Source organism: Anas platyrhynchos, chromosome 22 (assembly GCF_047663525.1).
Source record: "Anas platyrhynchos isolate ZD024472 breed Pekin duck chromosome 22, IASCAAS_PekinDuck_T2T, whole genome shotgun sequence".
Taxonomy (NCBI): Eukaryota; Metazoa; Chordata; class Aves; order Anseriformes; family Anatidae; genus Anas; species Anas platyrhynchos.
Window position 1 is genome coordinate 6,119,987 of NC_092608.1, and position 12,830 is coordinate 6,132,816.

At 59.2% G+C, this 12,830-nt stretch overlaps 3 protein-coding genes across 4 annotated transcripts; 2 read left to right on the forward strand and 1 right to left on the reverse strand.

Moving 5' to 3' along the window:
- Positions 1-1,205: 1,205 nt before the first annotated feature.
- CDA (cytidine deaminase) lies at positions 1,206-4,244 on the reverse strand. Of its 2 annotated transcripts, XM_072026925.1 has the most exons (5): positions 4,217-4,244; positions 3,255-3,356; positions 2,401-2,512; positions 2,239-2,296; positions 1,206-1,915 (listed from the first exon to the last, which is right to left on the reverse strand). In XM_072026925.1, the coding sequence occupies exons 1-5, from the start codon at positions 4,227-4,229 to the stop codon at positions 1,802-1,804; spliced, it is 399 nt and encodes a 132-aa protein (XP_071883026.1). In that variant the 5' UTR covers positions 4,230-4,244; the 3' UTR covers positions 1,206-1,801. The 2 variants fall into 2 exon arrangements, with proteins under 2 accessions (XP_071883026.1, XP_027299035.3); XM_027443234.3 differs by lacking the exons at positions 3,255-3,356; positions 4,217-4,244 and adding an exon at positions 2,900-3,197.
- Positions 4,245-6,012: 1,768 nt separating this feature from the next.
- Positions 6,013-7,495, forward strand: FAM43B (family with sequence similarity 43 member B). The gene has a single exon (XM_027443232.3). It carries the CDS (start codon positions 6,351-6,353, stop codon positions 7,248-7,250), a length of 900 nt encoding a protein of 299 aa, XP_027299033.1. The 5' UTR covers positions 6,013-6,350; the 3' UTR covers positions 7,251-7,495.
- A 1,833-nt stretch (positions 7,496-9,328) lies between these two features.
- On the forward strand, positions 9,329-12,275 carry MUL1 (mitochondrial E3 ubiquitin protein ligase 1). Its single transcript, XM_038166718.2, has 4 exons — positions 9,329-9,489; positions 9,636-9,723; positions 10,768-10,888; positions 11,011-12,275. The coding sequence occupies exons 1-4, from the start codon at positions 9,355-9,357 to the stop codon at positions 11,732-11,734; spliced, it is 1,068 nt and encodes a 355-aa protein (XP_038022646.1). The 5' UTR covers positions 9,329-9,354; the 3' UTR covers positions 11,735-12,275.
- The last annotated feature ends 555 nt before the right edge of the window (positions 12,276-12,830 follow it).

The window sequence follows — 12,830 nt, forward strand, 5'->3', positions numbered from 1 at the left end:
GTGGTGGTGCACGGCGTGGTAGTGCATGGTGCATTGGTGCATGGGGTGGTGGTGCATGGTGCATTAGTGCATGGGGTGGTGGTGCATAGGGTGGTAGTGCACAGTGTGTTGGTGCACCGGGTGGTATTGCACAGTGCATTGCTGCATGGGGCAGTACTGCACAGGGTGATAGTGCATGGTGTGGTGGTGCATGGCGTGGTAGTTCATGATGCATTGCTGCACAGGGTGATGGTGCATGGTGCATTCGTGCATGGTGTGTTGGTGCACAGGATGATAGTGCATAGTGCATTGGTGCATGGGGTGATAGTGCACAGTGTGTTGGTGGACAGCGTGGTAGTGCATGGTGTGTTGGTGCACAGGGTGGTAGTGCACGGTGTGTTGGTGCATAGGGTGGTAGTGCACAGTGCATTGATGCATGGGTCAGCATTGTATGGTGTGTTGGTGCATGGCGTGGTAGTGCATGATGCATTGCTGCACATGGTGATGGTGCATGGTGTGTTCATGCATGGCGTGTTGGTGCACAGGATGGTAGTGCATGGTGAATTATTGCATGGTGTGATGATACATGGTGCATTCCTTCACAGTGTGTTGGTGCACGGTGCACTACTGCACAGAGCATTAGGGCACAGGGTGGTAGTGCATAGTGCTTTAGTGCATGGGACGTTGGTGCACTGTGCATTAGTGCACAGTATGTTGCTGTACGGCGTGTTACTGAGTGGTGCATTAGTGCACAGTGCGTTGGTGCATGGTGTGTTGGTGCATAGGTGCATGTCTTGTTGGTGCAGCGTGGTGGGTGCATTGCTGCACTGGCTGCTGTACAGCTGTGGTCGGTTTCAAACAGCTGTGCTGCTGATATCCCCTCCCTGTCCTTTGCCCACCCGCAGCCTGCTGGCTTGGAGGGCGTCCTGGTGCTGTGCCAGCACCGCCCAGCAGCAGACACAACGCTGGTGTGACCCCAGTGCTGCTGTAGCTACAGGTGCAGAGCACAGCACTGCACGGGCTGCTGCAGGGAAAGTGATCTGCATCCCAGCCAGACCCAGCACAACGGTGCACAGTGCATGGGTGCACAACGTGCTGGTGCTCGGTGTGCAGTTGCACAGTGAACGGTGCAAAGTGCGCGGTGCATCGGTGCCCGGTGCATTGACACACAGGGCAGAGGGCACTGGTGCACAAAGCACAGCCTGGCTCGTTAAAGTAACACACTTTTTTTTTTTTTTCCATTCTGCATAATTTAATTGCATAATTACTCAGTGAGCTCCCCCATAACTCCCTCTTTGTCTCCACAAAGAGAAGAAAAGCAAGCAGAAACATGCTGGAGAGAAGCAGGCAGGAGGAGAGGCTTAGGGTGGTGACACCGCTGACAACTCGTGGCACCACCAGAGCTGCCCCTGCGCTGAACCTTGGGGACTGGCAGCAGTTTTTTGCTTCCTGTTCTTATTTAGAGCTGAAATTGCTGCGTTTTGTCCCTGGGTTTGCATCCAAATCCTCCTCCTTTTCGTGGAGCTGCTCCTGGAGTTGCAGAGGTGCCCGGGCAGAGCTCGGTGCTCACGAGCGTGAGTTTTTTTTTCCAGAAAAAAAAAAAAATCAGGGAATTTCTACTGTTTGATTTGGCCGTCTGTGCACCCCAGGGCGAGGTGGGGCCGGCACCCCACCCGCAAATCAGCGCTGAATCAAGAGGGAGTGACAAGAGAGCTTTGTAACACCAGGAAAGCGTTTTGCATCGCATCGTCCCAGGGGAAAACTGGGGAGCAATCCGCCCTGTCCCCCTTTTCCCCTGATGCTGGAAAGGGAAAACGCAGCCTCACACCTTCTTCAGGTCCTCGGGGCCGAAGGAGAGGGGCAGGAGCTCGTCCAGTGTCTTGACGATGTAGGTGCCGTCGGGTTTGGTCAGGTAGACGTCCCAGTCCTTGCCGAACTGCAGGAGGAGAGTGGGGAGAGGTGCCCGATGCCAAAGCTGCGCCCACCCGGGGGATGTGCTCGAGTGGCCCCAATAATCTGTTTGGGGGCAGCCCCAGGGGGGTATCTGGGGCTCAGAGCCTGCATTTCACCCCCAAACCCCAAGGCTGGTGCCCCAAAAACCCGTTCAACACCAACTACCCACGGGGATGGGAGGATGGGGGCTCTGCTTTTGTAGGAAAAGCCCCGTTTTGGGGTTCGGTGGGGCCAGGGCAGCTGTGCCCATGCTTACAGCCCCGGGTGGAATTGAGAGGGGACCTGTGGGGTCGGTGGCACGCTCACCTCTCTCATCACCTGCCTGCAGGCGCCGCAGGGCACGATGAAGTCGGTCCCCATGTCGCTGCCGGGAAGAGAACGGGCACAGGGCTCAGGGATGGGGTGAGCGGGGTGGGGGGATTTGTGGGGCTGCCGCTCGCCCCTCACCATGGGATATCACGGCCTCACCTGGCGATGGCCATGGCCCTGAAGCGAGTGTGCCCCTCCGAGATGGCTTTCTGGATGGCCGTGCGCTCGGCGCACACCCCCAGGCTGTAGCAGGCGTTCTCCACATTGCACCCTGTGGGGAAGCACCCGGCACCGCTCACCCCCACGGCTCGGGGACACCCCCATGGCTTGGGGACACCCCCGTGGCTTGGGGACACCCCCTCAAGTCTCATTTTTTTTTAATTTTAATGCTGGGAACACAGAAAGTTGCCATTTCCCTGCCTTTCCACGCGTCCCGCCCCATCCTGGCCTCCAGCCAACGCATTCCTCAATTCCCCTTCCTTTATATTTCCCCTTTCCCCCCCCCCCCCCAACACCACCCACCGCACTTTTCACCCCTTCCACCTGCCGGGACGGGCAACGACACCCACCACCAGGACGGGAACGAGACGGGACACCCCAAACCCTGTCCCAACCCCAAAAACCCAACCCGCCGGAGCGTCGTGCGGCTGCGCCTTACCCGAAAAAATCTCCCCGCCGGCGGTGAGCAGCGCGGCGCCCACGGGGAAGCGGCTGTAGGGGCAGTAGGCGCAGGCCTTGGCCTCCTGGCAGCGGCGCAGGAGCAGCTGCAGACGCTCGCCCTGGGGCCCCCCGCTGCCCTCCATGCCTGCGCCGCACGCCCTGGTTAAAGATTTCCCGGGAGGCGGCACGGGGTGCCCTGCCCCGACGGGATAACGCCCCGCACGCGCCCTGCCCGTGCCCTGCAGCATCCCCGATCCCGAAGCACTGGGGACCCGCAGCCCTCTCTTCGCCCCTTTTCTCATTTCTGCCTCTTTTTCTACGTGTTTTGGTGTTTTGTTTTTTTTTTTTTCTACCTTCCTCCCGCCGAGCGGTTTTCCCACCGCCGCCTTCTTTTCCTTCCTCCCCGGCAGGAATCCGGTGACGGGAGCCCACGGGGGACGTCCTGTGAAGCTCTCCTGCGGTGTAAAAATTAAAAATTTTTAATTAAAAAAAAAATAAAAATTGGCTGCAAACCGAACCATCGTGTCCGTCCTCCCCCGTTTCCCCATTTCTTACCCCTGTCCCCCCCTTTTTTCCCCCTCTTTTAATTAACACCTGACATGCAGCAGGAGGAAAGCGCACAGATGCCATCGAGTGGTTCATCGGGGTGCCCTCGTGGCATCCTTTGGGAACCCCAAACCCAAATTTGCTGCTGGGTGCTGGGGCCACCTTCACGCCAGAGCCTTCGTGGGAATCAGCCCTGACCCTGCTGGGGGGGGGGGAGCTGTGAGCAAATCACTCTTTAATTACAGATATCTCCTTTTTTATTCATACTGGAGGAGCTGAATTCCCAGTTTTCCACCTCCAAGGGTGGGCGTCGGGGGCCCTGCTGATTTATGGTGGGAGGTTTTGTCCAGTTTGCTGGATTTTGGGGGCCTTTTGGCCTTATTTAGCGTTTCTGACTCGTTTTGCCAAGGTGGGGCACAGCACCTGAATTCCCTGCGGGTTTTGATGCAGGAGAAAAAAAAAAAAAAAAAGGAGATCAGAGCAGAGGGTGGCAGGAGCACCGAGAGCTGCAAGGAAACCCAAGCTAAGAAACCCCACGCATTCCTGACCCGTCTCTTCTCTCTAAAGCCAAAAAGGGGCTTTTTAGCTCTTTCTCCCCAAAAGGAGCAATGCCTCATCACAACATTTGCTGCCCCAAGCCACAGGGGCTCATGTGAGGGTTGCCCATCCTCCTGCAAAGCCACCAGTGGGAGATTAGGGTGGTGGGAAGGAGACCAAAAACCAGATGCCCAAGCCTGATGTCCCTCCTGGGAAGCAAAAATCCCCAGACCTGCCGAATGCATCTTCAAACCAGGAGTTATGCACGCAACAAGCTGAAAACATCGTGATTTGGACACCCGTGGAGGGGGAAAAAAAACAAATCCCAACCAAACACAAACGAACCCAGCGCCGCTCGCTCCCCTCGAGAAGCACCGAGGACGTCGCCTCCTTCCCTGTGCAAAAAAAAAAGGGAGATTTGGGGGAGAAGACGCCAAGGCGGCGTGTTCCAGGCCGCCAGCCAAAGGCAGCTTAAAATAGCTGCTTTCATCTCCTCCGCCTGTCTGCCTCCCCGGCGCTCCCGGCCCTGCTGCCGCAGAGCCTCCCCGCTGCCTCCTGCCGATAAAACCCGATTTTTTCCCCTTTTTTCCAGCGATCCGGAAGGATTTGCACCCCCATGAGTGGCTGAGCCCCTCTTCCCGTGCCCGAATCCCCCCTGAAAATGGGGCAAACCAGCCAAGTCCCCTTTCCGTGGGCTGCGCCGCGGCGCTTGTTCACTCTGAAGCCTACTGATGGCTCCTGGCTGTTCGCAGGGCCGGTCGGTCGAGGCGCTGAGCAGCCAGACGCGGGGTTCCTCCTCTGCTCCGTGCCTTGGCCCCGAGGCATTTGCCCCATTATGGGGTCCCCAAAATCTAGTGGATCAAAGGAAAACCATCAGCAGCTTGCAGAGGCAGCGTGGGAGCAGCACGGGGAGGGGAAAGCTGCTTCCTAAATCATATAGGATTATATATTCCTATTTCTTTCACCGATTAATTAATTACCCTGCCCTCAACAGCATCCTCACGCTGGGAGCAAACCGCACGCACTGACCTGCAGCCCTGGCGTCTGAAACAAAAAAATAATAATAAAAAATGACACAAAGTCATGCATTTTTGATTATTTTGGCTGCAAAACCTTCAAGGCTTCCACGGCTCCGGGGCTGGCGCTGCCTGCCAGGCAGCTATTTTAAGGCTGCTTTCCTCTCACACCGCAGGAAAGCTGCAAAGCTGCCGGGAAATGGCTTCCCTGGGCAGTGGAAGTGGGCAAAAAAAGGGAGGTGTGCGCTGCTGTTTTCCCCCTTTTCCTCCCCGTTTTTGCTCCCAAGGTGAGCGGAGGACTTTTGGGGGCCCCCAAGCTTTGGGGTTCTCCCCACTACACCCCCACCAGGAGCCCTGCGGGGTCAAAATCAGACAGAAGGCACAACAGAAAGGGTGAGAGCTGAACCCCCAAACCCCTCAAACCCTACTGCAGAGACAAAACGTCCCCAAAAAGCCCCCCTGAACCCCGTTTTTTGTTATCCTGTGGGCAGAAGTTTTCCCCAGGCCTCCGCTGGGGGGAAATGCAACAGGTGAACAGCCCAAACCTCCACCCAGGAGCGGCAGCAAGGAGGCTGGGCTGGCTTGCTGGGAAAAAAAAATGGGGAGAAAAAAAAAAGAGAGAGAGAAAAAAAGGGGGTGCAGGGCTACAAAATCCAGCACACTGCCTGCAAACTGCCCTGCTGTGACCGTGTCACCCTGGGGGTGGCCGTGTCCCCCGCGCCGCTGCCTTCATCCGGCACCCACTCCTCTCTAAACATCCAGATTTGTTGAAAAAAAAGAAAGAAAAGACAACAACAACAACAACAAATCACTTTTTCCCTGCAACAGGCTCGGAAGCTGTGCCCAAAGCTCCCCAAAATCATTCCCATGCCTTCTGCCTCCATCCCCCACCCCGTGAGGCGCATCCCTGCGGGGCTGCAGCCGGCACGGCTCGGGGTCTGCGTGGAGTTGGGGGGGGTGGGCTGCATTTCATCCTTTTTTTTTTTTTTTTTTTCCCAATCTCTAGGAGAAATCTCCATTATTATTTTTTTTTTTTTCCCTTTCCACGGTTTTGGCAGGGGGTGCGCGCCGCGGCTCTCCCCGCGCGATGCGGCGTCGCGGGGAGGTGGAGCAGCCCACGGAGAGCTGCGTCCCTGCAGCCACCGCTCTCCGCTCGCTCTCTCGCGGCGCCTGCTCGCTCCCGGAGCCTCGTCCTCCACCGAGGGATCCTTCTGGGGGAAAAAAAGAAAAAAAAAAGGACACCCGCTGTCTGGGGGGGACACCCCCGAGCCAAGCTGCCGGGATCGGGGGCCCCTCCGTTTGCTGGCGAGGCGATCGGCGGCCGGAGACGACGGCGGGGGAGCGGTGGGGATGCTGCCCTGGCGCCGGAGCAAGTTCGTGCTGGTGGAAAATGAACGTAAGTGCAAAGGGAAGAGCTTGGGCCCCGGGTTGGGCTACGCTTCGCTGCTGGCCAGCTTCTTGCGCTCCTGCCCGGACCTGCTGCCCGAATGCCCGCTGGAGCGCTTGGGCAGCGTTTTCGGTGGCCGGCGGCAGAAAGTGGAGCTGAACAAGGAGGACCCGACCTACACCGTGCGCTACCTGGGCAACGCCGTCACCCTGCACGCCAAGGGCGAGGGCTGCACGGAGGAGGCGGTGGGCAAGATTTGGGCCAAAAGCGAAGCCGGGGCCGGGGGGGCCAAAATGAAGCTGACGCTGGGACCCCACGGCATCCGCATGGCGCCCGGCGAGAAGGGGGCCCGCCGGCCGGGCCACGCGTACCTGCTGCACCGCATCACCTACTGCGCCGCCGACCGGCGGCACCCCAAGGTTTTCGCCTGGGTTTACCGGCACCAGGTGAAGAACAAGGCGGTGGTGCTGCGCTGCCACGCCGTCCTGGTCCCCAAAGCCGCCACGGCGCGCGCCATGGCGCTGCTCCTCTTCCAGACCTCCGCCTCCGCCTTCAACGAGTTCAAGCGGCTCAAGAGGCAGAACGACGGCCGCCACGTCCAGCAGCAGCTGCTGGGCGAAGCCATTGTCCCCTTGGTGCCCCTGCGCAGGCTGCTCAACGCCAAGTGTCCCTACCGCCCGCCGGCCGAGCGCGCCCGCTGCGCCCCGCGCCTCAGCTCCATCCTGGAGGAGGAGGAGGAGGAAGCCATGGGCACCGGCTGCGGGACGAGGGCTGAAGGCCTCGGGGAGCGAGCCGCCGTGCTGAGGCTGGCCAGGGAGATGCGGGGGTGCAGCCTGCGTGGCCCTCGCCCCCCCTTGTGCTGAGCAAAATCCACCAAAAATCCCCAAAATCCACCCCCCCCACCACCCCAGGACAAGGAGCCCATCGGCGCCGCCATTTTGTGGACATTGAGGGGGCCCCAAAGGGGCCTCGGGGACACTGGACGAGAGGGTTTGCTGGCAAACGTGGCACTGGGAAAATAATAAAAAAAAGGGTCAGGGGGGAGCTGCCACCCCATGACCCCCCCCCTCCGATTTTGGCGGCCGAAATAAAGTGGAAATAAAGCGCGTTCGCTGCCTGTGACAGCGCCTCGTCTCTCGCCAGCCTGGGGAATGGGGCAGGAAGAGTTAAAAGCGCAGCACCCGGCCGGGACGGTTTGTCGGGGTTTATTCGGATTTAACTCGCTTTTATTTTGTATTTTTTTACCTTTCCCAGGGTAAAATTTCCACCCCGGGGGGAGGCAGGGGGGGTCCTGGGTGCTTTTCCTGTGCGCGATGCTCTGTGTAGCCATGGCAACTCGGGGCTTTAAATATGGGGCCCTGCACAGCCCTGAGGCCCTAAATATGTTTTTTACCCAAAATGAATGTTTTTTTCACCCAGTTACCGCTCCCCCCACCCTGGCAGGAGCAGCAGTGAGGGTGGGGGGGGGTGCAGGGATGTGGGGAAATGGGTCTGGGGTCCCCACACCGTGGGGATGGGGTTTGGGATGTTTATTCCCCCAAAAAATGACACCTTGGGGGAAAATGGGGTTTGGCCTGGTCCCCCCCAGCCTTTGGAGGGCCTGGCATTTGGCTGCCCCCTCCACAGGGTTTTGTGGGGTTTGGGTTTGGGCTAATCCCTGCCAAAAAAAAAAAGCAATGTGGGGCTGAGGTGAGGCTGTCTCCCTCCAAAATCCTGGTAGATTTGGGCTGCCCCGTTCAAAGGCCTTGTGGGGCTGAGGTTTGGATTAATCCCCCCCTCTAAAAAGAAGCATCGTGGGGCTGGGATTTCAGTTAACTCCCCTAAAAAAGGGGCTATGGGACCAGGGTTTGGGTTAATCCCTATCCAATAAACTTTGTGAGGCTGTAATTTTGGCTAAATCCCCCCCAAAAAACCTGTGAGGCTGGGATTTAGGCTAAACTCCCCCCCCCAAGTACTGTGAGGATGGGATTTGGGCTAACCCCTTACCCCCACCCCCCCAAAAAAAAGTGCTATGAGGGTGGAATTTGGGCTAATCTCCCCCGAAAACCCAGTGAGGCTGGGATTTAGACTAATCCTCCCCCAAAACAGTGCAGTGTGGCTGGGATTTGGCCTCATCCCCACCCAAAAAAAGTGCTGTGGGACTGCGATTTGGGCTAATCCCCCCAAAAAAAGTGCAGTGGGGCTGGGATTTGGGTTAATCTTCCCTCAAAAAATCCCTATGAGGCCGGGATTTAGCCTCAAAAATTCCTAAATTCTGGGGGTGGGGGATTGGATTTGGGCTAATCTTTCCCCCAAAAGTGCAGTGTGGTGGGATTTGGGCCAATCCCCCCTCAAAAAAAAAAAAAAAAAAAAAAACAGAAAACAAACAACAAAAAAAAAAACTGTGAGGCTGGGATTTAGCCTCAAAAATACAAAACAAAACAAAATTCTGGGGGTGGGAGGCTTGGATTTGGGCTAATCCCCCCAAAAAAAGTTCTGTGGGGCTGGGATTTGGGCTAATATCCCCCCAAAGGCCCTCTGAGGCTGGGATTTAGCCTCAAAAATCCCCAGATTCTGGGGGAGGGAGACTTGGATTTGGGCTAATCTTCCCCCCAAAACTGATGTGTGGCTGGAATTTGGGCTAATCCCCCCAAAATCCCTGTGAGGTTGGGATTTAACCTCAAAAACCCCAAATTCTGAGGGCGGGAGGCTTGGATTTGGGCTATTATCCCCCCAAAAAAAAGCGCAGTGGGGCTGGGATTTGGGCTAATCCCCCTCCAAAACCCTATGAGTGCGAGGCTGAGACTGGGGCTAATCCTCCCCTAAGAAAAAACCCGCAAAAACAACCCAAAAAAAGGGTCAGTCCCCCCCCCCCCCCTTTTGGAGGACCGCGCCCCCTCCCCTCTCCCTCTCGGAGGACCGCCCTCTCTATGGTCTCTTCCTAGAGCGCCTCCCCTCTCGTCATCGCTGCGCGCCGGGCCGGTTGCCATGGTGACGGCGGCCATGGATGGCGGCGGGCGGCCCTCGGGCCTGCAGGCCGCGCTGCTGGCGGCCAGCGCCGCGCTCACGGCGTTGCTGTGCTCCGCCTACCGACACAAGGCCCGGCAGGCCCGCGGCCTCCAGGTGCGTACCGGGACCCCCCGGGGGCCGAAGGCGAAGCCCCGAGCCCCGAATCCCAGTCCCGGGCCTAGGCCGCGGCCTGGTTCCTCCGCTTCTAGGCCCCGGCCTGGTGCCTTCCTCCTCCTCCTCCTCCTCCTCTCGTCCCGCAGGGCGCCAGGAGGCTGCGGCTGGACGGGGAGCTGCGGGCCGTGCTGCTGGAGGCGCCGGGGCGCTGCGTGCCCTATGCGGTTATTGAAGGTAGGAGAGGGGCTGGGGGGTGGGGGGGGGGTGAGGGGCTGCTGACCCCCCCCTCCCCTCCTCAACCCGAAAAAAAACATTTTTCTCATAAAAATCCCAGTCCTACACACAGCTTCTGGCCATCAGGTGCCACCTCGCAGCATGAGGGCTTGGTGGCCCAGCCCCCCTCAGTGTCTGTGTCCCCCCCGTATAAGTCACCCCCTCTCCACCCCACGCATTTTACCAAAAAGCCCCCTTTTTGCCTAAAAATCCCACCCCTCCAGCTGTCAGACGGTGCCTTGCAGTGTGAGCACTTGGTGCCCCAGCCCCCCTCAGTGTCCGTGCCCCCTTCCCTGTATGAGGACTACTCCCCCCCTCCGTAACCTCTCCTCAGCCAATGTATTTCACCGAAAAGAAACTTTTTTTCCTAAAACCCCCAACCCTACGCACACCTCACAGCTGTCAGGCAGTGCCTCACAGTGTGAGCACTTGGTGCCCCAGCCCCCTTCACAGTCAGTGTCCCCTTCCCTGTATGAGGAGGACCCCCCCGCCCCCATAACCTCTCCCCAGCCCATGCATTTCACCAAAAAACCACACTTTTTTCCTAAAAACCCCAACCCTACACACACCTCGTGGCTGTCAGGTGTTGCCCTGCAGCAGGAGGGCTTCATGCCCCGGCCCCCCTTGGTATCCATGCCCTCCCCCTATGAGGACCACTCCTCCCTCCCCCCCACCCCATGCATTTCACCCCAAATTCCCTCTTTTTTCCTAAAAATCCCACCCCTACACCTCACGGCTCTCAGGTGCTGCCTCACAGTGCGAGGTCTTGATGCCCCAGCCCCCCCCTTAGTGTCCGTGCCCCCCCCGTATGAGCACAACCCACTTGTTACCCCTCCCCACCCCGTGCATTTCACCAAAAAACCCCTCTTTTCCCTAAAAACCCCAACCCTACACAGTGTCAGCTGCCACCTTACGGTGCGAGGGCTTGTTGCCCGTGCCCCCTTTGGTGCCCGTGCCCCCCCCCAGTGTACGAGGCCCCCCCCGTGAGCAGTGGCTGTGTTGCAGGCGTGGTGCGCTCGGTGAAGGACACCCTGAGCAGCCAGTTCGTGGAGGATTGCCGCGGCGTGGTGCAGAGGCTGACGCTGCAGGAGCACAAGATGGTGTGGAACCGAACCACACACCTCTGGTACGTGCCCCCCCCGCCCTTTATGGGACGCCCACACCCCCAGGAGAGGAGCCCCTCAGGGAAACCCAATCGGGGGGGGTCTGTCAGCGCCTCCAGCCTCTCCATCTGGCTTTATCCCCCAGGAACGACTACGAGAAGGTGATCCACCAGCGCACCAACACGGCCCCCTTCGACCTGGCCCCCCCGGAGGACGGCGCCGGTGTGGCCGTGCGGGTGATGAAACCCCTGGAAGCCGCCGAGCTCAGCCTGGAGACGGTGCACGAGAAATTCCACCCCTCGGTGCAATCCTTCACCGACGTCCTCGGCCACTACATCAGCGGCGAGCGCCCCAAGGGCATCCAGGAGACCGAGCAGATGCTGAAGGTGGGGACGCTGCTGACGGGCGTGGGGGAGCTGGTGCTGGACAGCGACACCGTCAAGCTGCAGCCACCAAAACAGGGCCTGCGCTACTACCTCAGCAGCGCCGATTTCGACACCTTGCTGCAGAAGCAGCAGGCCAGCGTCCGCCTCTGGAAGATCCTCGCCTTCCTTTCGGGTTTCGCCACCTGCACCGTCCTCTTCTTCCTCCTGCGCAAGCAGTACCGGCACCGCCGCGAGAGGAGGCGCCTCCAGCAGCTGCAGGAGGAGTTCAGGCAGGCCCAGGAGCTGCGGCTGAGGCACGAAAACGCCGCGGAGGTGCCCAAAAACGCCTGCGTGATTTGCCTGAGCAACGCCAAGGCCTGCGTCTTCCTGGAGTGCGGCCACGTCTGCTCCTGCACCGAGTGTTACCGCGCCCTGCCCGACCCCAAGGCGTGCCCCATCTGCCGGCAGCGCATCACCAGGGTGGTTCCGCTCTACAACAGCTGAAGCCCCGCGTTTTGGGGGGGCTTTGGGGGCATTAAAGCCCCCGAGGGGGTTTTCTCGCTGGTCCTGCTTCGGTTGGGGCGGATGGTTTTGTGGTGTGTTTTTTTTTTTTTGTTTTCTTTAGGAGAAAATCCTGGCTGGGGAAGAGGGAGGGGGTTGAGCAGAGCGGGGCGCTTCGGCTGGGTGCAGAGGAAAGTGTGCGTGGAGACACAAAACCAGCTGAAATACCCCAAAGTGGGAAAATTCGGTGCCCGAAAGCTGCGAGAGGGCTGCTGGGAGGCTGCGGCCGGCGGGCAGCACTGCCACCTAGCAGCAGCTCCTCCGCCCCCTGAGCAGGACGGCTTTCTGCAGAGCTTCTGGGGGGGTTTTTCGCCAGCAGTGGGGTTTCTGTGAGGAGGGGAGCGGCGTTTCCCCCGCTCCCGCCGCTTGTGGGTTCCTCACGGCGCCGGGACGGGACGAGGAGGAAGTGAAAATGGGATTTGTGCGGCCAGGCTTGAGCTGGGAGCTGGGACGGGCTGTAAAATAATAAAAGTGGCTGAGAGGAGCGTTTGGCTCGGCTCGTGACCTCCCCGTGGCCCTGAGGGCACCGCCTCTGCCTCCCCACCCCCTGTAGGATCAGGGGAACCCCCCCACGGGGTTTGGGGCAGGGCTCTGCTCTCCCTGGTACTTTGCCCTCTGGTTCCAGCGTGCCTGAACCCTGCTCTCGGGCTCGTTTGAAGGGAAACGCTTTGTGCCAGGAAAACGGGCGAGCAGCGGGCAGGGTTTTGGTGCATTTGGCCTGGTTCTGCCAGGAGAAACCCCCCCAAAAAAATAAACCCCTTCTTCAACGGCCATAAAAGCAGAGCAGGACCCCAGTGCCGGGTAGGGCCGCGTGCAGGCGGGCTGTAGATGGCAGTGCCTGCCTGCTGCGGGAGGAGGAGGCAGAAAAAAAGGAGAAAAGCAGCAAAGCAGCTGCCTCCTGCCCCCTCCTCGCCCTTCACAAGCTGCTGCAGCCCTAAAACCGCCTCACCCCGGCGTCAGAGCCAGGACCCCGCTTTGTAGGGTCGGGGATTTTAGCCACAGCCACCGAGGAGCCTCTTCCCACCCTGCTGCCCCCTTC